The sequence below is a fragment of the Columba livia genome, chromosome 1, assembly GCF_036013475.1.
Source record: "Columba livia isolate bColLiv1 breed racing homer chromosome 1, bColLiv1.pat.W.v2, whole genome shotgun sequence".
NCBI classification, from domain to species: Eukaryota; Metazoa; Chordata; class Aves; order Columbiformes; family Columbidae; genus Columba; species Columba livia.
This window is the reverse complement of record NC_088602.1, coordinates 106,922,703-106,949,444: the sequence shown is the minus strand read 5'-3', so window position 1 is coordinate 106,949,444 and position 26,742 is coordinate 106,922,703. Positions and strand designations below refer to the sequence as shown.

Here is a 26,742-nt window from a genome sequence, read left to right as displayed (position 1 = left end):
AAATCGGCAAGATATGGAAACGCATCTCATTTCTGTTACAGTGATGAACCCACATCTCCGAACAGGGTAGCACATGCTGGGAGGATTGAAGGAGCTCTGTACAGACCCACAACACCTCCATCAATAAAACGCCTCTAACCCTTCTTTACTTCCATATCTCTTTAATAAAAATGAGTGCTTTATAAACAGCTGTCCCCTAGAAAGGGCAAAGGAATAAACTGATGAGAGATATAGCTAGATTAGTTGCTGACTGCAAAATTCTTTGATCGTGTTAAGATCTACACAAATGCAAACATGTTGTGTGATGGAGTGTGGAGACTTGGGTCTCTGGAGTTCTTGCTTGAGCCTGAGGTGAGTAGTTGCCATACTGCACAGTATGGTCTTGAATGGAAGATTGTCTTGGGTAGCTGCTGGTGGGCTGGAAATGTCACTTCTAAACAGCAGCTGTCCTCCCTGTTGGTGCTCAATAAAAAACCCTCTAAACACCTGAGGAGATTGAGGTTCATTACTTACAGACATGTAGCATGTGCTGAACTTTCAGCCCGTGGAGATTGAGGTTCATTACTTACGGACATGTAGCATGTGCTGAACTTTCAGCCCATGGAGATGGCACTGTCTTGGTGCAGTGTCAGTTGCAGGATAAAAGCAACACTTGAAACCAAACAGATGTAGCCTTCCTAACAAGAGCTTTCATGAAAGCATCCTGAGAACACAGACACATGGGGGCAGGAACATACACAACACTATGAAAGCCAAGACTGGGTGGGGGGGCTCCTGAGGGCTCTGGAGACAACAGGGAGGTCATGCACAGGTGGTGGCCGGTTGTTGTCTGTACAGGTGTGTCAGTGTGCGAGAGGTAGCCAGGATGGAGCTGCCTGTCTCACTGCCTGGCTGCTCCCCCATGGCTACCCTGGCTTCTCCTGGTCACCACCCTGCTGATCCTGGCACTTCACTGGCACTTCCTATGTTTGTACTGAGTCATCAGACCGTTTCTTCTGGAGGAACGAGTGTGTGAGAAGTTGAAATGTTTTGATGCTTTCTAATGGAAGCATTTCAAATGCTCATATCAGAGTAACATTTCATCACCACCCTTTGCTTGATTTTGGTTTTAGAGAAGCAAAATCTCTTTCTTTTTTATTTTTTCTTTAAAATGTTCGCAGTACTAGTTAAAACAAATATTTTTAAACCTATAATAAATAAATGAACACACCTATAATGCAAACAGCTCTGGTTTGGTTTGCTGTGCCGCTGGGTAGGCTGTCATGAATGTGCTCTTATGTCCAGTCTGTAGTCTGCTGCTGAACCTTCAGGTAATAGTACAGTAAAAAAACCCCACAAGTGACATCATTGCTAACTATTGAACAACACTCTCAAGTATCCAAAATAAGAGATAAAAAGAAGTGGACTTTTCTAGGAAGGAAAACAATGTGTCATTCCAAAACCAGCATAATAAACATAATCTTGAATGCCATTATCAGCACTCTGGGGACAAGATCCAGTTCCTGATCACCTTCCTCAGCAGCATGCTTCCAGTGCTTCCAGGGCTTCCTTTTCCTGTAATAACCAGTGTATTTAGCTCCAATACTAGAGATAGGATTTCTAACAGTGTGTCACTCTAATATTACTACACCTTGCAACATTTGTCTTTTTTTTTCTTCTTTCTGTGCATGTCAAGAATTTACATTCTTGGAAGTTTTTCTCCCTTTCTCCTGAAGGCAATAGCAAGAAGGAGCAGTTACAATTGTAGCACTTTTTTTTGGTGTGAAATATTCTCTTTACGGCCTAGTTAAGTCTGTTAAATGTTTTGCAAAGGTTTTTGATAGATCTCTATACAATAACATTAACGATACATTGTTTCTTTCTCTATTTTTCCTCCTTTTTTTTTGTTTTTCTCATTACAGTTGAAACTATAGAGGAAAAAACAGCAGACTCCTTGCAAGATTTGTACAGAGCCCTGGAGCAGGCCAGCCTCTCTCCTTTAGGAGAACACCGGATTTCCACTAAGCTGGAGTATAAGAAATCTTTTATAAAGAGATGTAGCGATCCAGTAGTCAATGAAAAACTGCACCAGCTGCGAATTCTGAAAAGCACTTTAAAGGTGAGATAAAAGAGCGAGGAAAAATCCTGCCCCAGGGTTGAATCGGACTGCACTGTATTTAGAGATTAATTGTGCACAGCTGGAGTTCAGGCTGAACCTGGTGTGTTAAACAAGCAGGGGAGACATGGGGAAATGCTGTTTGCAAAGTAGGGAAAAATGTGCCTTGGGAGAGCAGTCGAAGTGAGGGGATCAGCTTTTATTTTTGAGGAGATAAAAATCTCAGTCAGCTGCTCCTCTTCTAGCTTGTTTAACAGAATCTGACATCAAATTATCAGAGGAGACCTTAATCCCTTTTTGAGTCCCGAACATTTTCATTTACCAGAATGCATTCACTCTGTAATTGCTGAAGTATGAATTTAAGCAAAGGCAGCCTTTCAGAAGGGAGCAATACCTTTTCCTACACTTGATTGTTTTCTGATTGCTGAGCTTGTCTGGGAGGAAACTGCACTCTTGCTTTCTGCATAAGCTGATAGAACTTTGTATTTAATCGGTAGGATTTATTAAATACATAGATAGTAGTAATGACAGATTTGAAGATTTTCATGGTTATTCTAAATGCACCACAGTTCATTTAACCTTCTTGTCAGCTTCTTTGTTTGTTACAGCAATTTCAATTCTGTCCTGTTAGAGATTTTGGCAAACAATATGCTGGATTTCCCCAGGGACCCTGTTAACTATATTAAATTATCACATTTTAAGTCACTAGATAATTGCACAGTGGACTTTGTAACAGCTTTCATCAAAGAGGGCTTTATCAACATTATTTAATTTAGTTTTCCATCACCTAGAGAAGCATTTAAGCAATATTATTTTCATGCTCTGGGACTCCCATGCTGAAAAATTCTTACACATACTTAACTTTGTGCACTGTATCTTCTCATTGAAGGTAACTACTGCTTGTAGTATTATCTGGGTGGGTCTTTACAGAATTAAAGCCGTTGGAAAAAGTCAAGATACATGGGCTTTCCAAATGACTTATAGAAGTGTGAAAAACTGAAACAAAATCACAGTACTCTCAGATGTGTCAGGAGGTTCACACTGTATCTGTACTTTTGCACCACGGCAGGATCACTCATACCAAAATTGTGGTTCAGTGTCAGCAGCTTGCTGCCATGCTTAATTGTCTTTCTTCTTAGCATTTCTTGACACTTGAGCTACTTGGTACCAACGGCTTCCTACAGATGGAATTGCTTTCCTCCAGGGAATTCCAAAAACAGCACAACCTCTTGACCCAGCAGATGCCTGTTTTCATGAGTCTCTGGGACTTCCCTCTTTTGCACCAAGCAAATACAATTCATTCATTCTGTTTCTATAGGCCATATGTTCTAAACCTGTTGCCATTCCTGTTTGGACCTTGATGAGTATAAATCTTTCTTAAAGTGCATGGCACCAATAATTGAAAACGCAATGGCAACAAGTACCAAAGACAGATAATGACTGTTTCTTGAGTAGAGCAACAGCGTAGTGACAAGTGCCTGTTCTGTAATGACATCATGGATGAATTTCTAGCTCTGTTATAGCCTAGAGGTCCACCTCTGTCATACTACTGGCAGTCATAACTACTGCTGTTACCTAATCAGTTATTCTTTCCTTTTTATCAGTGCCCTTGACCTATCCTTCCTGAATGCAGCCAATTGCACTGGCCTCTTGGAACTGGTATTCTGAACTCACCTTGAATTTATCCAAATGAATAGTAGCCTGAGACAGCACTCCAAATTGTTTGTAGGCTCTCTGTGCCATCATCTAGGTCCTTAAGGAAAAACCCTCTGCTCTCTTTCCTGAGACACAACACAAAACCATTCTCCTGCCAGCGAGTATGAGATACCTGGCTGGTGGTGCAGAAGTGTGGGTACAGCCACAATCTGTGAGAAGCAGGTTACACTAGTTCAAGCAGAGATAAGGTAATCTAGAGTTCCCGTGGTTTAGTTTCCACTGGTCATTCTCAGCTTGCACCTCCATTTCTGAAAATCAGTATTCTAGCAGATAGTGTTAATTAGCTGCTGTTTGCAAAGCATGAAAAATACATTTCAACCTATTGCTTATGAGTGACATCTCTGACCCTCTGATCTTCTCCCATCACTGTGGACTGACACAACTTAATATTTCCCTTTAACATGCTCCACAGAAAGATGTAACATACTCATAGTATGGACATGGAAAATGTGAGTTAGCAATGATGAGTGTGAAACCTGTCTGGCAGGGAAGATAGAGGGGAGATTGCTGGTGACCGTGCAATTCCTATGCAGAGGAGTAGTGCTGGAAACCTGCATGTTAGCTGTGTTTCCCAGGGTTATGTGGCGTGCATCCATCTTCCACTGCCTGCAACAAGTGCGAGGGGCTCTGGGTATATCTAAGGTTTAGTCTGATCTGTACTGGCTGCCTGTCATCTCTTGCTAAACTAATCACTGGCCATTAAGTATGACACAGCCACATCCCTGCCTTGACGATGGGTGAGGAGGTACCAGCAGTTGTGTTAGATTTTACCCTTTTCTCTTTGCCACTGCAGTGGCAAGAGGAGGTTGCAGCCAGCTAGCCCATCACATACACCCAATCTTTAATGAAGATCAGTTATCATTAACATAGGGGTCCTTGCACAAGCCTTTGCAAAAAGTAGTGCTCAGATGTCCCCATGACAAGCCTGGTAAAAAAGGCTTAGCTCTGCTGGTGGGCGGCAGGCCATCTGGCTGCATCCCACGCACCCATCCAGTATTTCTTATGCTGATCAAGAAGAGTAAACAGATGGCACTTTGTCGTGTGAAACCCGTCTTGAGAATTGCAAGCAGCTAATAGTAAACAGCACAGGGCTTGCTCTTCCTTGAGCTGAACAAGGGGTGAGGAGGGGGAATAGGGACTCTTTTCTGAGGATGCTGGACAAGACGAGGGAAGCCCCAGCCCCACAGGGTGGTGTGTGATGCCCTGTAGGAAGGGCATCTGTTTGCAAGTGGTTCTATAGCAGTCAGGTAGCCCTCCTGCTTTTAGGGGCTCTAGGACTTGCATTTGCTGCCCCCATTCTCTCCTTCCACCCACGTGATTGACTTTGCCAGTGACTCATTGCTCACATTGACTCTCCTTGTTCTTTTTGTCTCACAGGCCAGGGAAGGAGAAGTAGCCATTATAGACAAAGTTCTGGATAATCCAGCTTTGACGTCTAGAGACTTTCAAGAATGGAAACAAATGTACCTTGATCTCTTCATGGACATCTATCAAAGCAGCACCCCGAGGGACTCTGTTAATGGCTCGTCAGAGGTTGATGCACTTATAGCCTCCTTAGCGCATACTCACTCTTACATTGAAACACATGTATAAAAGTCTCTCTTTTTGCCCATTTGCTACAGTCCAGCCCTTTACTTAAATGCATAAAGTAGGTTTTATATCAATATGTGGGAGCTCTAGTAAACTATATTTTAATGTTACTCAGCTGTGTGAAGTAAACCTTCAATGGTCAACAATACCATGTCTTTATTGAAGATTTGTACATTTTCTATACTAGCAATGCTCCGCTTGTGTTTACCTTATGTGAAATAGCAAATATGATCTTTAGCTATTAAAGAAAAGTATTTAAAAGCATTTTTGGAAGACTGTGGCCTTCACAAGAAAGTTCTACAAGCTAAAGGTTTTGATATTGAAGGTTCACTTTTACAACGATATTTTGTATTATATAATCTCAGTGTTGCATTGCATTTTTGGAGTGCAGGTACTATTTTGGTGGTGGAAGAAAACCATTTTTTATATTTAATGAGAAACTCTAGGAGTTTTATTAAATAACAGGGGAAAAGTGTAATGCTGTAGTTGTGTTTCGGTTTTGTCAAACACACGAAAGGGTGAAAATCAGCAGACAGAAATGACTGACATGAGTTTAAGTATCAAAAGGTTACATCTTATTTCCTTATGCTTTTTTAAAGCCTGTTGCTAAGGTTTACCATCAGTGCAAAGAGATACCAGTTTGTATTCTAATCAAGACCAAATTATGTGTTGTCTCTTAGTCACATTTGGTTGAATTTTTTTTTTTTTTTTTTTAATTAGTCATGGTACTGTCATGCTGCTTTTTTACTGACGGTATCAGTATAATGTGCAGATTTTGCAGAAGATAAAACATAGACTTTGAACATCCTTGATATCAGCGTTTCTCTTGCCCAGAAAAGGTTCCCAAGAAAATGGTCTGAATCTGAGAGGCTTTGAAAATTCCAGCAATAGAAAAGGAATTAATAGGATTTTTCAACTATTCTCCTATGTGTTTTCTGATCTGTGAAATTTGGCCATATTGTATGCAGGGAAAATGTGTGATGGGAGCAGAGCTGAGCACAGGACTCAAAACATAACTGAGGAGTAAGAAAGCCTCTGGTTTGCTTTTGAAGGGAAAGGGATGTCTCAGGGTTCTGCTGGGTTCACAAGCCAATTAAAATGTTTTAAACTTCCATGAGAGTTGAGGTGGACTGGAGACAACCCAGTGAATATGAGTGGAAATAGTTCCTTAGAGTTAGGCACGTGCCCGGAAGAGGAAAGTGGGAAGAAAAAATTGCAGATTTTCATTTTATGGGCTTGTTTTCAGAAAGTGAAGAGAGCATGACAAAATATTTCTGCTGCTTTTCAGTATTTTGCTGCATAGCTTAGGACTCTCTACATGATTTCATAATGCTCATGTAAAAGGGAAAAGCCTCTTCTATACTTTTTACAGTGAGTTGTACTCTTCACCAACTTTAGACTATTGCCTGTACAGCTCAGTGAATGTACTTTAAACTTTATGAGCTCTGATGTTTCCTGGCAGTTGTATCCATGCAGACATGAAGGAAAGAGTGGACAGATTTATTTTCTCTTTCTTCCTTTCATTTTATTCCAATCTCTTTCTCTCTTTCCCTCCTCTCTCTTTCTTTTTCTTTCCCTCTTTCTTATTTTATTGCATTTGGATTGCAAACGTTTTGCAGATTTTGCACAATTGTACAGAAGAGTGGCCTTTCTGTAGCCCGTTTTCCGTACTCCTATATTCAAGTCGATATGGATGACAAATCATTTATCAATGTTTGTATAATATTCTGGATCCAGTGTAAAATTTGTACCATCAGAAAAATATTGTTTGTATAAACTCGACATTTATTTACTGCATGGGTACTGACTTGTATATTAAATTTGTGAGGTTTTTGTAAATTTCTCTCCAAAAATGCTTGACTTGAAATGGATTGTGCTGTTTGTTCCAAGCATTTAGATTCTCCTGCTATTGTTTTACTGGACCAAAAGTAAATATATTCATATAAAAAACTCTTTATATCTGATGGATGTATATGCACATTGTGTAGTTGATTCCTTGTCAAAACCAAGGCAGTTCCGAAGACTTAGATCTGTTGCTATGCAACAGCTATTCTGCCTGCACTTTACATTAGTAAAGTCAGCTTGATTGCTTTAAAGGTGAAAATTAAACATTACAGTTTTTTAAGCTAGTCTGGTGACAAAGAACGTGTCCTATCCATTGTGCTGCCTTCTTTTAAGACTATTAAATGTTCTTCTATATATATTTTTATTGTATCAACTCTCAGACTAGAAAGGGAACACTATAAAATGAAGTACAATAAATTTAGCTTTTAAATGAACACTTGTGACTTGAGATTAAATTTACTCCATACCAAAATTATTCTCCACCATCTGACCATTACTATGCCTACATTTCACAGATCCACGTACCTTGAAGTATCCCCATAATCTATGCCCTCAAACTATGCCAACACAGCCAAAAAGTTGCTGTTTCGTATGTAGACAGGCACTAAATAGACTTCAGAAAACCTTCAGTTACCCCCTCCCCATTGTACTCTTTGAAAAAAGTAAACCTTTTTTGACTGCAGGATTCACTCATGTACCAGTTCAAGAACTATGAACAGTTTTAGTGTTATGAACAGGTGTGAAAAAGCTGTTTATGCCACCAAGGTAAGTGTCAAAACATTAATTACAGTAACTCCTGTAACATTTTTCTTAGAGTCTAATGATAAGTATACCCTTATGTCTCTGGCCATCTAATTAACACAAGATTTGGATACAACAGAAATGTACTGTACCAGTAGTGTGTGTCTTTAAAATAATGCAAAATAAGCATCTGAAAGGCATGCTACAACAAAGGCTGCTCATAGAGAAATGGCTTCTATCAAACAGTCACTGTTTTAACTTTTTTCCTACATATCAAAAAATCCATGCATTCTGTCCAGTAATTTCATGCTGGTTAGCTAAAACATTCTTGCCTGGTATGTAACATATCAAATAATACCTTTTCTTTGGCAGTACTTATTATTAGTTCTCGTAGGCATCAATTTTCTAGTCTTTATACAGCTCACTTTCATTTTCCTTAGCCATAGCATAAAAATTCAATAGCACTTACCAGCTTGGAAAATTACCTCTGCTTAAGAAAACAGCAAAAGATTGATTATATTTTTTAACCTTTGAAAAATCTGACTTGCAACACTAATTAATTGCTATCTAGGTATTATTCTTCAAAAGTCAAGGATTACCATTCTCTCTCATCTAAACGTGCTACATCCTTCTTCAGTGAGATCAGCCCCTGGCTCTGTAACTCCCAGCACCTTTTCCCATGCTGGAGCCAGACTTTCTTGCCCTTTTCCACCAAGTCTTTGGCTTATCAAAGCAAAACCTCCAGTCTGTCACATTCAGTGCCATTGCAATTTTCTTCTTCTCCAGGACTACACTGCTGGTTCATCTCCAGGGATGATTACTCCGCAGAGTGTTAGCTCAGCAGTTTGGTGGCCTCTTCTGCTGGTTGTCACTGTCTTGGTCATCGGCCAGTTCGGAGAGTTGGAGCACCGCACACTGCAGCCCACACCAAGGCAAGGGGGCTTTGCAGATCTCCTCCCAGCCATCGTTGTCAATGTCGTAGCCAACCACGTCTTGTGTGGGGACTTCCCGTGAGTTTTGCCATTTCTTTCCCCCAATAAGAAGAGCCGTTTCCTCTACCACTGCCAGACCATAGCAAAATCGATCATAGATCAGTGGTCTTAACCGAGTCCATTGGTTTAGATCAGGGTCGTATCTTTCTATTTCAGAGAATGGTTCATATAGTCCTAAAAAGGTGAATATGGATTCTCTGATTGTTGCCATCTGATGCCCAAACCGAGCAATGCTCATGGGTGCTTGTTTCACCCACTGCCCTTCAAGTGAGCTCAGAGAATATAAGTCCTTGCTTGTGCTGGTTGAGTCTGAATACTTGCCCCCACAGATGTATATAGTATTCTTGCAAATGGCACTGGCATGGCCATGTATTTTGTGTGGCAATTCCCTGGCCTTCGTCCATCTGTCTCTGCCGATGTTGTAGACTTCCACAGATGAATGCAGCAACCCATCCTCACCCCTTCCACCAATGGCAAAAATATCATTGCCTAGGACACAACAAGAAAACTGGCTTCTCTTTTCCAGCATAGCCATGATTTGGGTCCACGTGTTAAATCTTGGATCATAACGATGGACCTTGTTCGTAACTGATAAGATCTTGTTGGTTTTAGCATCACCCAGGGAACCACCTTCTATTTCCCCACCCAAGACGTAGAGGAAGTTCCCCACCACGCACACGCTGTGGTTCTGCACCCTGTCCTGCACCTGCGTGAGAGCTCGCCATTTGTGATTGTAAACATCAAAGGCCACCACATCGGTGACAAGCCCCCCACTTGCTGTCCCTCCCCCCAGCAGAATGATCTGGGTTTTCTGGTTCCTCAGCGTGGTGGACTTGTCCTGCAGGACAGGCTGCTTGAAAAAATATGTATGGTAATTAATTGCCTTAATGATCAAGCACTTAATACCTGCAGAGAGGGGCACGTCTGACTGTGTGTAGGTTCTTCTCAACTCTTCTACCGGGATGAGGCCATATCTTATGTGCTCTAAAAGGCTGCTTGTGTGAGCCAGCCTGGATTTATCCTGCTTCAGCCACAGCAGCACAAGATTAAGCAAACGAGTTTCTCTCACCATGGGCAGATCTGGTGATTCAACCACTGCTAGCAAAGATCTGAAGTTCAGCTCGAGCAGTTCAGTCAAATCCAAGTCCAGCAGCTTCCAGAAATTATTGACAATGTATTTTTCTGTTGCTGCTAAGGCATCCGGCAGGTAGAACTTTCTGGCCACATTGGCAGAGAAGCAGCAGTTTTCCAGGGCAAGATTGTTAACTAAGTACTGATTGCACAAGCCAATAGCATCAGTCACTTGCAAGTAGCTTGCAGCTTCCAAGGTATCCTCCAGGCTTTCAAAGGAGAGGGGCAACAAGGAAGTGTAAATGAAATCCAGGACATGCTGGAGACCAACGGGTGAGATAACTTGCAGATGAATTACACTGGCCTTAGACTCTTGGGTATAACTTTTGAACAGGGCTCGGAAATAGTCGCTCGAGCATGCCAACAAGGACTTGTGTGCAGGAAACTCATTCTCCTTCACTTTCAGCAAAATATCACACAGAAATCCCTCTGATCTCAGGGTCTGGTACTGGGCGAGCACAGTGGTACAGTGTGCTTTGCAGTAGGAGAGGAAGTAACTCATGGCAGGCAACGCAATTCTTTCCCCTTGAGTTATTAAAGCTAAAATGCACTTAGATATTGAAACAGCTGCCCTACTCAACAGCCATTGCTTGAATGCCCAGAAGACCTCCAGCTGTTAGAGAAAAGCCCAACCAGAAAAAAAATAAATCAGTCTCTTGCCTGGCATAGGGGGACAGTTAGTAAATTTGTAGTGAATTCAATGCATTCCTTCATAGAAAAAACGGCTGAATATCGTAACAGCTGTAGAATGCTTACTTTTCGGGCCTCCGTTGCTTGTACAAGAATGAATGGTCCACGGTTGTGCTGAGCCCTTGCTTGGCTGGCCATCAGGTGACAGATGAGGGAGCTAGACGACAATCCCAACAAATGACACTTTGTGTCTGCTCAGCCGTCGCCCTCGACCCTTCTTGCTCCGCAGGCAGATCAAATAGATCCTCTCTGGCTGCCAGCGCATGGCTCCAAGCACACACAGAGATGAGAAGGAAGTGCTGGCTTTTCTCCTTGCTTATTTGTAGTTCCAACTCAGATAAAGTCAGACTTTGCCACCCCTGGAACAGCAGTCCTCTTTTCGTCCTCTTTTCACACTCTTGTAGGAAACCTCAGCTGAAGATCAAATCAGCAGCCGGGGATTATTGCATGAAGATTTTCTAAGACCGTAAATCTTTGCCTGGCAGGCAGTAAGACAACCAAAATATCAGGATTAGTCACTGGTTTGATTTGACACGCATTTCTGGGCTCTTTGCTTCACATGACACCACCATAACTCACAGCTACCAGAATAGCTGCAGGCACATCCCCTTGTCCCCCCTGTCCGGGAGCCGACCACAGGCGGGCGAGCAAAGGGGCCAGGGACCGGGCAGACGGAGGAGCTTCCACTGACAGCCACAGCCAAAGCAGCTGACTTGGAATGACCTGGCTGGAAATCACAAGGGTAACACATTCACACAAGGCAGGGACAAAAATAGATTCCCCCAGTTTGGCCATAATAAACTGAAATCTGTTTATAGAGGAGGTTTTACATAATTGCACTCTTGGTTACCAGCTGAGAACAAACCCAGAGCCCCTGAGAATGGGCTGGAGCTGACTCGCTCAGTTTTCTCACTTTCACTTTGTCCCAATTAGAAGCACGTACAAAGGGATTATCCCTGATTTTCACCTGAGCCCTTCAGGATCCAATTTCTACCAGGAATAGTAGCTTTGGGCAGGCTACACATCCTGACCTCTTAAAGCTTGCTTTTTTTTTTTTCTTTTTTTATTTCCCCTGCATAAGTGGGTGGAGGTCTTCAGGAATCTCCTCCTGACACCTTTCTTTCTAGGTCAAACATGCTCAGGATTTTCAAACCTTGACAGGGTTGATAAATGCCAGACCACTTTGCTGCATCATGAGCCAGCAGACTTGGGGCCAGAAGAGGTTCCCGCAGGACTGAAAAATTTCACCTTTTTGCTCAAGCCCAAGGTAAAGCCTTTTTACTGTATTTGTTTGTAATTATTTATGTGATGTCATAAAATTCCAGCTCACCCCTGTAATTGAGGGGTGTTTGGGAACTGACTGGATCCTAATACGGATCGTGCATGCTGAGCAACTCTTCCAGTGCGTTTACACTGTTTTGATATGTAGACTGATACCTACGCATGCTCTGCTCTGTTTGTGGGGAAGGACTTCAAAAACATTGTTCTTTGTTGCTGTATAGTTCTGAAAATTTATTTCCTGCTTGAACCAGCTTTCTGTCCTGACATTATAGACCACAAATCTTGCTAAAAAATCTTCCCCCTTGCTAGCAAAATAACATGTACAGGCAGTGAGGAGGATGGAGGAAAGGGAAGCCTTGTTTCTCTTTTCCAGTGGTTTTGCTTATGTCCACGTCGGGGCAACTCTAAATATTTCAGATGTCGTTTGTTCTGCCATTGAGCTGAAACTCCTGGTCTGATGCTTTTCCTGTTCTGCACAGACCGGAGACCAGGCATCTCTGTAACCCCTTGACATTCAGGTGTGCTGGTGATGGGAGACCAGGCCTTAAAAGTTGTTCCTCCTAAAGGTACTGTTTTCCCCAGTTTAAAGCCATAAGGTACCAGGTTTCAATAACATGAAGTGTACATAAACCTTGACTGTTTTGGAACAGCAAGCCGGGTACTACAACACCGCACTTTCCCCACGAGACCAAGCACTGAGCACAGGGGAGCAGGGAGGCTGAGCCTTCAGTGCAGGGGTGAGTTTGAGGAGCTTTTCTGCAGCTGTTCTGACATAAGCAAGGGGAATGGAGGAAATCGAAAAAATCCAAAATAAAACAGCAGAGAGGTCTCTGCAGCCCAGATTAGGTCCTCATCCTCCTGCACTGTGTGGCTCCCCAGGCAGACGTAATGCCAAGCCAGAGTATAGCAGAGGCCAGGAGCAAGCCACTGGTTGGGGATCAACCATCAAGAGACACATTTGGCATGTGACACCCACCTGACACACAGAAACTAGACTGATCTTCTGTCATTGAGGCATGGCCAGCAGTCCCCCAGCACTGGTAAAGTGTTTTGTGTATGATGGTAAGCCATAGAAGCTGGGACTGAGAACATATAATTAATGAAATCCTATTTCCCCCAGATCCAGATATACCAGAAAAGAGTCAGAGATGTGTCTTTGGCAATGATGGGTATTATCAGCAGCAGAAAAATCACACTCCCCACATTAAGCAATGCACTCCTCAGCAAAGGCAACACGGCTTTTTCCCTCCCTCAGCAAGGCCAGGCCTGGCAGTGTCAGGTTTGTGCCAGTTTTGCTGGCACTTGTGTAGTACCAGCACAGCACCAACCGCAAGCCCTGTAACGTCAGAGAGGCCAAATGAGGCTCAGTCTGAATGTTCCTGTGCCCAGAGAGATGCAGCATTAACCCAACTGGTTGCACACCAGTTGCTCTCCCAATGAATTCTGCGCACTGACAGCAGTTCATGCGGCTCAGTTGCCAGTTGACTACAGTGTGTTGCCACAGGACCCAGTACTGATTTAGCTGAACTGATTTAATACCAGAGCCAGATAAGCAGGTCCTCTAATTATATGCTGGTTTGCTGTGCAGTTCCCTCTCAGACCTACTTCATCTTCATGGCAAGCTGGCAAATAGAAATAGTAAGAATCATTATCCTTATAAAGCTATTTATTTGCCTGGAGACGTCTTTTCTTCCACTTAAAGTTGAAATAAAGCCAAATCTTTTCCAGTTCCTTGCTCTGGAAAATAATAATAATATATAGACATATACTTGTCAAAATGAGGTTTCTCCTGGCTCTGCTTTTAGGCAGTTAGCTTTGTCTAACTAGGGAGCCTACTCAGCCAGTACCCTCTTTTGTCAACAGACAAATTATCTCCAGATGGAGCTAGGGTCTTTGTCACCTTTGGAGGAATATTTAATGTCCATTAGCAAGAGAGCAGGCAGTGCCTGAACAGCTAGGTTATGAATCTCAGGAATATACCTAGCACTAGATGGGATGCAGTCAAGCCATGATCTTATTTTTCTCAGCTGTAATTTGGAAGATCAGATCCAATGTGTGACTCACTACGTGGTGCTTAAAATTAGGGAAACATTAGTGTTTCAGTGATATGTGATTTGCTGGGAATAGATAATACCTTTTTAATCATGTGCATCATGAAGACTTTAAATGAGATTTTTATTTCAGTATATTTTCTGTTGAAATCATTGATATACTAGATAGTCTGCAATATAAAACGAATATTCAGGAGGATGCTGTGAAAAATGTAGGCTTCCATACTTGCAGTTATTTTTTTTGCCTATATAAAGCTGAAAAATGGCCTGAATTGCAATGCTGTGTTCAGTGTAATCTTACAAGTAGGGCATTGGTTAATAAACACTTCAATCACCATTGTAAATTTTCCCAATTATTTTTTAAGAGTAAAGGTTATAAAATGAGTTGTACAAGTAAAAATATGCTCATTAGTAACAAGTGGCTTACTGTAAAATATTCATTACAAAAATCCACAGCGGAGAATTTCTAAGCTACACTTCATTCCAGAAGAAATCAGTGCAGTCCAGAGGACAATAAACACTTCAGATGCTTGATAATCTCCCACATGAACAAATATAGCAAAAGGAAGCCAAATGCTGAATGTAATGGGGATAATGTAGCATGTAGGTTTTCTAGAAACCACTAATCAGAAAGTTCGTATTGATTTAAGTTGTCTTGTAAAAATCATTAGAACAGAGTCTGTACTTCATCCTTCAAAAGCCATCCACAACAGTATTTGGGTCACCCTGCCTATTTAAAGCAAAGGATGTTTAGCTTGGGAAGGGAGTCTTTAAAACAGCAAGAGGGAGAAATTTTCTTGCAGCTAAAAGCAATGTATGGTGAGATCATGTCTGTGTATAAAAGTGCAGGAGAAAGTTATCAGCTTGGATGAGGTGGGTTGAGACTGTGAGGTTTCCATTTTTGCTGGGGGAGGCTGGGGACTCACTTGGCTTTAAGCACAGTCTGTGTGTGAAGGAGATGGAGATGCCCACAGGACACTTTGCCCCGCTGTGAGCTGGGGGAGCAGGAAAGCAGCACAGGGCAGCTCATTCCCTGGCCCCTTGAAGGAATGTGCCAGCCCTCGGCACGCTGTATCCATTCGCCTGCCACCTAGGAGGCATCTGTGTTCAGGGATGATGCTGGCAAGAAGCTTTGTCTGAGTGCAATCCTCTGCCTTCCACTGGGGAGAAGGAGAGGTTCGGTGTGGTCAGCAGTCAGCGAAGCCTCAGCCGAAGCCTCCTGCAAGGCCATGTCTGCACAGCCATGGCTATGTGGCAGTTTTCTGTGGTTTTGTGGAAAAAGAGGAAGAAAGGAGGCAATACTGTTGGCACACCTGGGTTGAGGGTGCCATGTCTCAGTTGGGTTATGCGAGCATCAGCTACACGGATGCGAGAAAGCATCTTGTGTCAAACCGTGAAAGGCAACGTGAAATATTATAATGGTCCTTCAATCAGCCTGTGCCTCATTTGTTTCCTCTATCCTTTTTTTCAGGTTCCCTTTTGTTCTCCTCCCAGGCAGACCAATGTCATTATGGTTTTCATTGCTCTCTTGGTGGGTTAGATGTGAGCTTCCTCAGTTAATAAAAACCAAGTCGGAAAGTTTTAACTTGGGTTCCCATTTCAGAGCAACTGCAGTGGGATGAGTCAGGCAACACAGCTGCGGGATAATGAAGGTGAATGTGTATTTTAACAAGAGCAGATGTACTAATGGCCTTCACAGCTCTTCAGAGCAGAGGACAGTTTTCACCTGCTGCTTTGGATCTGTCTGCTCCTGTGATGGTCTGGTGGCACTGGAGATGCTCTGCATCGAGACCTTGCTTTTTGCCCTCTGGGCAGCCAGCGCTGCCCATCCTGTAGCTGGGGTAGAGAGGGACCTGTGATCGCTGCCCATGGGACCTTTGCTCTGCATCCAATTCAAAGCTGCTCAGAGACCATGGTGGCTGCTGACTTCACACAGAGAGAGCTGAAGCTGCTCTGCTCACAGGTCACTTCTGCATATGTGCAGGAACCCTGGCTATAAAATGAACTTTTCTGACCCCCATGAAGCCCACCTGCCTGCCTGAGACTTTGTGGTTTGTTGAACTGGGTTCCCAAACTTTATCTTTTTGTGAGCGTCTACTGTCAAAAGCTGCAGTTTCAGGCTGCATGACCACTAATGGCAGGAGAGCTGGGACTTGCCCTTCTGTCTGTGGTTGGATATGCCCAGCAGCTCCTGCTGCAGATAGCCCAGTCCTCCCTGATCTGTTTTCTGTGCTCCTAGTGATACATGTACAAAACCAGTATAACTGGGATCCACACCTCAGGTCTAAGAAAATTATAAGGAAATGGAGACTGGCTCCCCATATTGCAATGGTCCCTTAAGGCATTTATTTATAACCAGAGCTGGGATTTGTTTTTACAGGGATAGAAATGTCAGGAACAACCACTGCTCTGGGATCACAGAGGAGAAAACAAAAATGACAGTTCCCTCTATTAGAACATTGTATAGATGAACTACAGCTAAGCACCTTCACAGAGTTTGCTGCAGACTGCAGAGCTCTCTCTAAAATCAAGGTGCTTTTCACATTTTCCATCCCCTTCCATTCCCTAATTCACATCCAAGCAAATGTTCTCTGAGATATAGGCTGTTGCTTAGCAAAGTAAAGGTTACAGTGTAATCAGCTGCTCTTAACACTGTTTCTCTATGAGATAATGAGAACCTGATGTCCACACTCAATTGATCACTAAATGTGTTCCTAGAATCTGTACACTATTTCATCATTGTTGTTCTCATGTTACCCCGTGACTCTGGACTCAGTCCCTACATGTTCTGCAACTCTCTGGCTTAGCCTGAGACTGAAGGGATTGCACCTGCATCTTGGGCTACTGAATGGTCCATGACTAGCAAGCCTCACTGATCATTTGTCAGGCTGAGCTGAGAGCCAGTCCATAGCAGTGTAAGGTACTGGTGGCCTTACCAAATAGGGAGAGATGTCTCCCTCCAGACTAGACACAGTCTCTAAATACCACTCCTGGAAGAAATTTCTAGGGTAGTTATAGAAACTGGACTGCATATGTCAAGTTTTCCTCTCCAGGACAGAATTCTTGCACACCATGGCTTTGGTCATCTCCCCTTCTTCCCCTGGTAGGAGCTGGATGCATACTGGGCATGTGTGTAAGCTGTGGACAGTGGTGGGCCAAACCCCCCATCCTCAGGGCACTCTCCAAGAAGTAATGTACTACGAGCTCATTTTTATTGGTTTTTAATTCAGAGTTCTTGTGCCAGCGACACTGCAAATATTGACTTCCTTGTGGAAGTTCAAGGGTTTGCCTGCCCAGACAAAACACACAGTCTGCTTAAAACAGCTTGAAAGACTGTAGAGATCTGATTTTTTTTTCATCAAGTTTATCTAGGTCTCATCTGCCTAGATCAAGGATTGACAGAAATGACTCTTGAAGGAAGTGAACATACATAGCCCATAGTTTGAGTCCCAGTGATATGCACCTGGCACGAGAGTGCAGCATCATTTTCTTGGTAAAATCGCAGAGTTTTTAAGGGACCTTTGGATTTTGCCTGAAGTGGAAAAGTTGATGCTGTATGTTAGCTCTTCTGCCGCACCAAAAAAAAAAAGAAAATGTAGACAAGTAACGAGAAAAGCATAAGGCAGATGGACCTGAAACCCACGAAAGCCTTTGAGGGAAAACATGAAATTCAAAATGGCTAAGAGCAAACCACCTTCCAATATTCCAAAGATTTATCTGTCTGTTGATCTCTCAGGTGGCCCATCTCCCGGGGATACTAGGTGTCTCTCAGGAGAACCATGGCATTTGTCTGACATTAGAAGTCAGCAGCCCATAGACAGGCTGCTCCAGTCTTGCTGAGGTGCAAAGCGATGCACTCAGGGTAAGTACATGTCCTTCTGAGACATGTGGGTCAGCTTGAGATGCCCTCTCAAGTGGAAAAACTGGAAAAATTCCTCATGCAGTACAGAGACAGTGCTCTTTTGGGGTGAGGGTGGGGAAGATGTTTCAACAGGTTATCATGCAGAAAATCTAGATGCAGGTTATCTTCCAGAAAATCTAGAATCCTCACTCACACAAAACTAGTCCAGTTGCATTCTCCTCTCCTGCTTGCAGAAGCAGCTCTGATGTCTAGGAACCTTCTCCTATCCTGACAGTGATCACTTCAAAAGGAGGGATGTGAATAAGAGCTGGAGTTAAATGAGAAATGTGGTTATATGGAGCTACCATACAATGCTGTAAATTTTATATCCTACCATTGAACAGGAGATTAAAAATGAATGTACATGCTTTAAATTCTTTAAACTTACAAGTAATGACAGTGCTAGTACTTTCTAGAGGTAGTGCAATGATAGTAATACAGTAGTTTAGGCCAAGGTTGGTTATCTTGGAAGGGTGTGTTACGACAGGACAAAGTGAGATTCAGACTAGACATGAGGAAGAAATTTTTTACAGTGGGAGTGGTAAAATACTGGAACAGGTTGCCCAGAGAGGTGGTAGATACCCCATACCTGGAAGCATTCCAGGCCAGGCTGGATGGAGCTCCTAACAACCTGATCTAGTTGAAGATGTCCCTGCTCATGGCAGGGGGTTGGACTAGATGACCTCTGAAGGTCCCTTCCAACTCAAAACATTCTATGATCTTGACAGGATACAAGCACAGCTTTCCTACCTTCTGGCCTCTTCCAGTCTTCCTCTTTGCTGAACTATGGTCCAACAAGCAAGTTACTGCAAAGAAAATTTACTTAATTTGCACAATGGAAATCACAAATCTGGTCAGAGAAATCCTGACTTAAAAAGGTAAGCAGGTTTCTATATGTAGAGGAGTAGATAATCTCTCACCATTTATCTCACAGAAATATATGAATGTGCTTACAGCCCTTGTAAAAAAAAGTCAAAATTAATGTATTAACTTCACAAACTAGTCCTGAGGCAGACTTCCTGCCCATCACTATGTAAGGAGCTACTGTACACTGCTAGTACAGCACTTCCATTACACTAGCTAAGTGAAAGCTTTTAAAAAGATAGATTTAATTAAGTATATTCTCCCATACTTCCCAACATCACTAACACACAAAATAACAAGCTGTAGATGTAAAATAACAAGCTATCTTTGCAAACAAACTGCACACTCTGATATTACTACTCCTCCTGACTATGGTTAAGAGGCTATAAGTAGAAATAAAAAAATAAGAAAATGAAAGCAATCACCATAAAAATCACCTGTTCTTTTTTTCCCCAAGTGAGTTTACTTGCCTTTAACAAAACAAAACAGCTGTTAAAAGTCTGACAGATTTTCTGCAGGGGTTTATATTTTGCAATTTTCTTCAAATGAGTTTTTTGATCTAATAAATATTTTTCAGTTTAACATTTACAGAGTTGTATGGAAGTAGGGGCTGATTTTGATTCCTTTGAAGCCAATAGGAATATTGCCATCAACTCTGGTACAAGCAGAAATGCAACATTCTGAGCATAGAGAAGCTTTGTGGGCCAAAGCATCTGTCTTAGCTTCATTTTTTAGCCTTACATGCCAGGGTCATATTCAGTTCCCAATGGTCCTATTGCAATAAAGGTTGCATTAAAGATCAGAGCCTTTACAGTTGAGACCCTCATCTGCTACAGAAGAGAGCCTGATGAGTTTCTACATATCGCATATTATTTTTAACCTGTTAACAGAGCAGCAGTCTGTATGAGGTTAGCAGGCCCTAGTGAGCAAGGCAGGGAAAGAGCAGCAGTAATCACTGCTCAGATGCTCCCATGCGGCAGCCTTCATTGACTCTTGAGAGAGCAAAGTCTTCAGCCATCAGTGTTGCATGGCTGCCCTTGCTGTCACTATTGTTGATTTCACTTGGGTTACTTCAGAAACAGATAGGCTTGCAGGATTGTCTCCTACTGTCTCACCCTCTGGAAATGTTTTCATTAAATGATAAAAAAAATGATTTTTTTTTTAATTTTTTTTTTTTTTTTTTTTTTTTCAGATAGGTGGGTAGGGACTTCCTCAGGTTTTTGGAAAAGAGTTACTGGAGAAATACCACATTTCCACAGCCTCCAGAACTACAACACACTACCACAACCTCCAGAAAAGAGGCACTGCAGAGAACTTCAGTTCCTATAGGCCATTCATAGTTTACCATACATTGAAATTCTCAACTAAAAAGATCAAATGAGAGAATAAACAGAGATCGCAAAGACTTCAGGAACAAAAGTGTTTAGGAAATTTTCATAGGCAGAAAGAACGGTTACAGGTCAGGGTGCCTTCAGGCATCTAAAAAATATAATGGTCATTGCTGCTCATGACAATGTCCTTCCTAGTGACAGCAATTCTGTTATCAAGGTGACATGAAACTGTCCGAGTTGATTCAGGACAGGGTTCTGTGTGATAAGCACTTTAGAAACACTCCAAAAGTGCTGTCAACTCCCCTCCCATGAGACCACTGCTGTAAGTCCCTGCTGTCAATAAAACTTGTTGCTCTTAGTTGTCTGGGTTTCTCTGAGAAACAAATATTTACCAGCTTCTGATTCGCACAGTCTTCTAAAGGTCACAGATGCCACCTCCAAGGGGAGCCAAGCTATTCAACCTTAAACTATTTAATATTGGCTTCCTGTACAAGCCTGCAGTGCCATAAAAGCAGGCATCACTATGGGACTTATGTGTAAGGATGGAGGGGTAAGGTTCTTCTCCTCTTGGCCCACTTCAGCATGTTATTTTTAAAAGCTTATGCATTCAGTGATGGTAATAGATGCCTTCATTCTGCTTATCCGTTTGAAGAGGGTTGATGTGTTAGATGCTAATCGTCTGCTTGGATGTAAGAATTACTTTCTCATATAATAAATCTGGATGGAGGAGAGAGAAAATGTGTTTCTTGGGATTGGTATTAGTGGTAAAAGTTTGAATTAAGAAAAAAAAATAAGTCTAGGTTTTCCAAAAACATAATAGCCCTTCTATGTCCACTATGTAGTCCACCATATGTAGTAATCTGTAGCTCCACAAAAGCTTTAACTCATTTTAGCTACCGGCCTCATCTCAAGTTCTTAAGACTATTCAGGCAAGAAATGCTTTCTGGCAGTTACTTTTTATACCTACCTTTCATTTCATCATTACCAAAAATCTCAACCAGGAGAATCATTGGGGAAGGTTTTATCAAACTTTGTGCACTAATTATTTCATGCTAACTCTTTTCATTTCAATTGCATAATTTCTAATAACACCAATTGCCTTCGTACTCATCTGAACTACTTGCCTGTGAAGACAACTGTGTTCTGAGCTACACCCTCTGCCTGGTGCAGTGGTTTGGAGTTTGACTTGTAAATTTCTAGTCATGTCTTCTCTTCCTTTTCTGCCTTGTTTTGGCTTTGGTCTGTATAGGCATTAGTGAAGGTGAAGCTTTATATAACTGGGAGCTACCAGTTCTTTTCCTGACTGGGATCGTTTAGCTCTTGCTTGAGTTCAGCAAGAACGAGTTCACTTTCTTTTAAGACTCATTTTTGTCATCTGAGCTAGAAGAATCACAAGAGACCAAGGCCCTCACTTAAGATGCCTTTGCACACAGGTTAATCAAGCCTTGGGAAATACAAGTCTTGTTTTAACACCCCTAGGATGGAAACTGATAGGATTGACATCATTTTATAATTTGATTGCTCTACTCAGTGTTGTATGTTTCCTGCACAAATGTCACATGTAATATCACCCATATACATTACATTTATACAGGCCAATAATATCACCTATTTAAAGGAGAAAATTTCTAACAGTAAAGATAACAAAATGCTAGGATAGGTTGCCTAGGGAGGTTGTAAGGTTACCATCATGGGCGGATCTTCAAAGTGTGCTGTAAATAATATGTTCCCTACAAATCTGCCTGGAATTCGGCAGGTATAGCTGCTTGGGCTTGGAAGCAAGGAGATGGATTAGATGGTCTTCTGAATCCCTCTGAGGGCTGTACCCCATGTTCTTCTGCTCAAGATAAGCTCTCCATCACAAAGTCTTCTGAACTATGAGGCATGTGACTTATCAGGCCTTGGTGATTCACATAAGTGATTTTCTAAATAGAGGTGCTTTGCTGAAAAACAAAAGCCTTATACAGGAAAAAGCTTGGATTGCATGCTGATGTGTGATGCTTTGGAGACATCATAATTGCTGTGTCTGGAAATTTTACCGAGCCTGTCAGTAAGCTGAAAGTGTACAGGACAAAGGCCATGCAAAGTGTCTGCCTGAAACTAATGACTCTCCTCACAGAAAGAGACACTGGAAGATCAGTGCCCAAAAACACTACTGTTTAAAAAGCTGTTCCCTGGGGATGTCACAACTTGAGCACTTCCACTCAGATCAATCCATAAAGAACACATTTTTGATAACTGACTGATGTTGTACAGAAATGAACTCCACTACTACCAACATCAGAGTTATTTCATTTTCTTCTACGCTGCCTCACAGAAACAAAGTAGGTCATTTTCTATATTATTTGAAATTTAAAGGGTAGAAATAGTTCTTATTCTGGATATTAGGATATTAGGAATTTGTGTTTCTGGATGTGCCCTTCCTTTGGTGGTTGTTGTTGTTTGTTTGTTTGTTTGTTTGAAGAGAAGGAGCAAAGCATGTAAAATATCAGTAAGCCAAAATAATCAATAAGTTAAAATGTCACAACAGCCATGTTCTTCTGTGGAATTCATTCTGTCCTGCACCAAGTTCATACAGGTGCAGGCGAGAGGCCCACTTTCAGAGCTGGAAGCTACTTTTGGTAAAGATTTGCAATGCAACACCAGTGTGAATGCTGGGACACAACAAGACAATTTCTGGTGGAATAATACCTCTGCATCAACATACATGTGCATTTCCTGAAATAACCATGTCATCTTGGAATGCAAAATCCCTTCCCCAACATGATGGTTCACTTACTGCTCAAGCAGGCCCAAATGACTCTGCAGTGGAAAACACAGCCAAACTAAAGAAGCTCTCTGAGGGTTTTGTGAAGAAGGACTAGAAATCCTGGACATTCTGGCTGCTTCTCCGTGGATGTGAGTAGCTCCCTGCAGGACAGCAGGGCAGGAAGCTCCAACTGAGAAGGCTGGATGGGGTCGACCATGGGAGAGACCAAGCTGACAGAGTCTGGCTGTCACTGGAGGGAGGAAGAGGGAAAAGGAAGTCACTGGTCCTCCCTCTCTGCTGCCTTGGCCTGCTGCCACCTGAGTAGGATGGGGTTTGGGAGGCTTCAGTCCCATCTGATTCTTTTCTGAATCACACTCTTCCCCAGGCTCCTCCAGAGCCCACGATCTACTAAGGCCATTCTCCAGTTGAGCACTGGTGAGTCATGGGCTCTTTATACATGGAATACCAATTCAGGAAACGAAATTCACCTTCCCACAGGGTGAAGGATGCTGTTCATCTTTTTTCCTCCCTTGCAGCTTACACTCTTCCAAGTGTCTCTCTTTCCTCCTTTTCTCCAAGGCTGCAAGTGAAAGTTACTCTGGTGCAAACCAGCTTGCTTTCAGTGACACGGATGCACCAGAATATGACCCAGCCCTTGGTTTTAGGTCATCGTCATGACTGTGGCATATGCAGCTTTCACTTGCCTTGCCAGACATGGGGCATAGGCAGAGCGCATTCCTCTCTTCTCAAGGGCCAGGGAAAAGCCCAGATGTTCCATTTATGTCACAACAACTATATTAATTTGATGCTGACTGATTTTTTTCAACTGTGTAGTGCCATTTTCAGTATAATTTTCCTGATCTTCACAAAACTCCACCCTCGCACTGCCCCGTTTGCTAGCTCTCAATGTGAGGATTGGCAGCAGCATTTTATTGGAGAAACAGTCAAAGCAGGGAATTAAGACATGGCCTCATTTGGAGATATTAGTACCTGAGTCACTGGGATGTCATTCAGGCCTGAGGACAGCCTGTGAAGGCTTTCAGATCACATGCATGCATGACATTTAGAAGAGGTGAGTGACCTCACGGGAGATTATCTGAGAGATCTAAACTGGCCATAGAAAGTGGCATTGGAGGCTTTCATTTATCCTCACTAACCTCCAGCAATAAAAATGGAGGATGAGCACACGGATGTGCATGCAGGAAGTATGTGAGAAGCGCTGAGAACATTGTGAAAGTGAGAGGGCTGATAAACCATACCCCAGCTCCAGTGACATGTGGCTGTCATGGAAAGAGGGAGGACAAGGACACTATGTGTTTCACAGGACAGAGTGCTTTATTTGATTTTGTATGTGTGCGCATTTGCCACTTTACTGTGCAGTAAAGTTAGGAATTCGTGCTCCTCTCCTGGTTTGTGTAGGAAAGCATGAATCTGGGTATTCTCCTGACCTTCCCAGTTCTAGGTACAGATACCAGGTCAGAGCCAGCCTTGGCAGTATCTGCGAGGGCAACACTGAGAAATAGAGCCCTAATCATTCAATGCCTCAGCTTCTGCTTTTACTCACCCTGAATCTCCATATCAGTACCTCAGCACACACCTGAACTGCTGGTGGGGAGCAGGGAGCAAGGTAGTTTCCTGAGTTCAATAACAGTAAGGATCCAAAGGTCCTTGAGATGTCTCTTTAAGACTTTGGCCTTCCTCTAACCATTCATCTGTCATGTACCCACCCAGTATGTACCGTTCTCCAGCCTGCTGAACCTGATCCAGTGTCCCTGCTGAGTTGCCTGTTAGAAAACTTGAGCAGGAGAAAAGGACTGAAATGGCAGCAGGGATCTTGGTAGCCCTGGAATCACTTTTGTTCCCTGCCTTGTTTCTTGAAGACAAAATGACAATGCCACCTATGACACCTTCTGCCTGTGACTCCTACCTTCCCCTTCTCAGTGTCTAGGAGTTGAAGACTCTTGTGTTCTCCCACTGCACTCAATGAGTCCATCTACTCATATGGATCCTCCTTGTGTCCAAGCAAACATGTGAATCCTGCTCCTTGTGTCCAAACAAAATCATAGAATCACAGAATCATTTAGGTTGAAAAAGACATTTAAGATCATCAGATCCAATCATTAACATAACACTGCCAAGTCCACCATTAAACCGTGTCCCTAAGCACCACATCTACGCATCTTTTAAACACCTCCCAGGATGGTGACTCAACCACTTTCCTGGGCATACTGTTCCAATACTTGACAACCCTTTCTGTGAGCAATTTTTTCCTAATATCCAATCTGAATCTCCCCTGGCACAACTTGAGGCCATTTCCACTTGCTACTTGGTAGAAGAGACCAACCCCCTCCATGCTACAACCCCCTTTCAGGTAGTTGTAGAGAGCGATCAGGTCTCCCCTCAGCCTCCTTTTCTCCAGGCTGAACAGCCCCAGTTCCCTCAGCTGCTCCTCATCAGACTTGTGCTCCAGGCCCCTCACCAGCTTCGTTGCCCTTCTCTGAACTTTCTCCAGCACCTCAATGACTTTGCTGTAGTGAGGGGCCCAAAACTGAACACAGGACACGATGTGCAGCCTCACCAGTGCCAAGTACAGGGGGACCATATGGTCAACACCTACTTGCTAGGGACAGAAAATACTGTGTGCTGTGTCATTACAAAGTTCGGTTCAGCTATATGATGACTTCTGCATTTTTGGTCAGGTCAGGATTTGCATTATCAGTTTCCTGCTAGAAGGAAGATCTGTTAAGACCCATTCTGATCCTGCAAATTATCAGCTATGAAAGCCATAAGCATTAAATGAAGATGAAGAACCACTGTTTTAGATGAAGAACGCTCTCAATAGAAACTACTGCAGAACCTGTAAAAACCATTTACTAAGAACATAACATCTGTAAGAAAGACAAACAGAATTCCACTTTCACTAAAAATACAGCAAAGGATTAGATCACTTTTCACAGTACAACATCCAGACAAAATAAAATGTAATTAGTTAGCAGACAAGATTTATCAGCCACTGGTGCATGAGAAACCCACAATTAGTATCAGGGCCAGAACATTGTCACTTTGATATGGCACATGCAACTAGTCACCAGTTTTCTGTACAGTATCTTTGAAAACATCCACTTCATATTTAGTGCAAAATAATGTAATGGGAAGAGAGAATAACATATGAACACATGTGTTTATTTTATAAATGTCTTTAGACTCCTTCCAAAGACTCAGGAAAATTGAGTTTTACCAAATTTGACTGATCTTATAACCAACCCTTAGTTTTTTGTCTCTAGAGAATTGTTTCATCTAGGGGCATAAAGTAAGGAGCAAAGCTGCAATACTTTTTAAGAGCTGAAAAACTGGTATTAGGGGGAATTTCCTTTGTAATTATTCATGCACCAGTAGTACTAAGCAGCTTGTATACTAAATACAAGATTTTATTATTTTTTTTTTTGCCAAACACGTTACTTAATCTGCCCCACTTATAAAGCAAAAAATAATTCAAATTAAATGTGCCAACATTAGGGAAACCAGGACTTTGTCACAAGGGCAAAAGAAAATTATTTCAACATTTTGACCCTGAAGCTATTGCCAAGAAAAATACAGCTACTTTCCTTGGACAGCCTTCTCTGATTCTCTTCTCTCAACATCAATTTTTTATAACAAAAAATGGCCAAAGTGATGGATTTTTATTACATCTTCCCATAAGTAATTTACAGACAGCATGGAACAAGAGATAAATAAAATTGCTATCTTTATCACCTTTGTGATTGC

General features: G+C 42.4%; 3 protein-coding genes across 7 annotated transcripts in view; 2 read left to right on the top strand and 1 right to left on the bottom strand.

Moving 5' to 3' along the window:
* The window catches only part of CNKSR2 (connector enhancer of kinase suppressor of Ras 2), a 218,212-nt gene extending 210,532 nt beyond the window's left edge, over positions 1-7,680 (top strand). For all 5 annotated transcript variants that reach the window (XM_065071354.1, XM_065071347.1, XM_065071335.1 and 2 more), the window contains 2 exons: positions 1,902-2,098; positions 5,189-7,680. In XM_065071354.1, the coding sequence (XP_064927426.1) occupies positions 1,902-2,098; positions 5,189-5,404 (413 nt within the window). In that variant the 3' untranslated portion in view covers positions 5,405-7,680. The remainder of the gene's footprint in view (positions 1-1,901; positions 2,099-5,188) is intronic.
* KLHL34 (kelch like family member 34) lies at positions 7,589-11,533 on the bottom strand. Its single transcript, XM_005503736.3, has one exon. It carries the CDS (start codon positions 10,610-10,612, stop codon positions 8,825-8,827), a length of 1,788 nt encoding a protein of 595 aa, XP_005503793.2. The 5' UTR covers positions 10,613-11,533; the 3' UTR covers positions 7,589-8,824.
* A 144-nt stretch (positions 11,534-11,677) lies between these two features.
* The window catches only part of MBTPS2 (membrane bound transcription factor peptidase, site 2), a 106,864-nt gene continuing 91,799 nt past the window's right edge, over positions 11,678-26,742 (top strand). Inside the window, exon 1 of the mRNA XM_065071400.1 lies at positions 11,678-12,067. The gene's annotated coding sequence lies outside the window, so the exon portion shown is untranslated. The remainder of the gene's footprint in view (positions 12,068-26,742) is intronic.

Coding starts and splice junctions, on each gene's coding strand:
- KLHL34 (XM_005503736.3), bottom strand. CDS start 10,612: ATGAGTTACTTCCTCTCCTACTGCAAAGCACACTGTACCACTGTGCTC.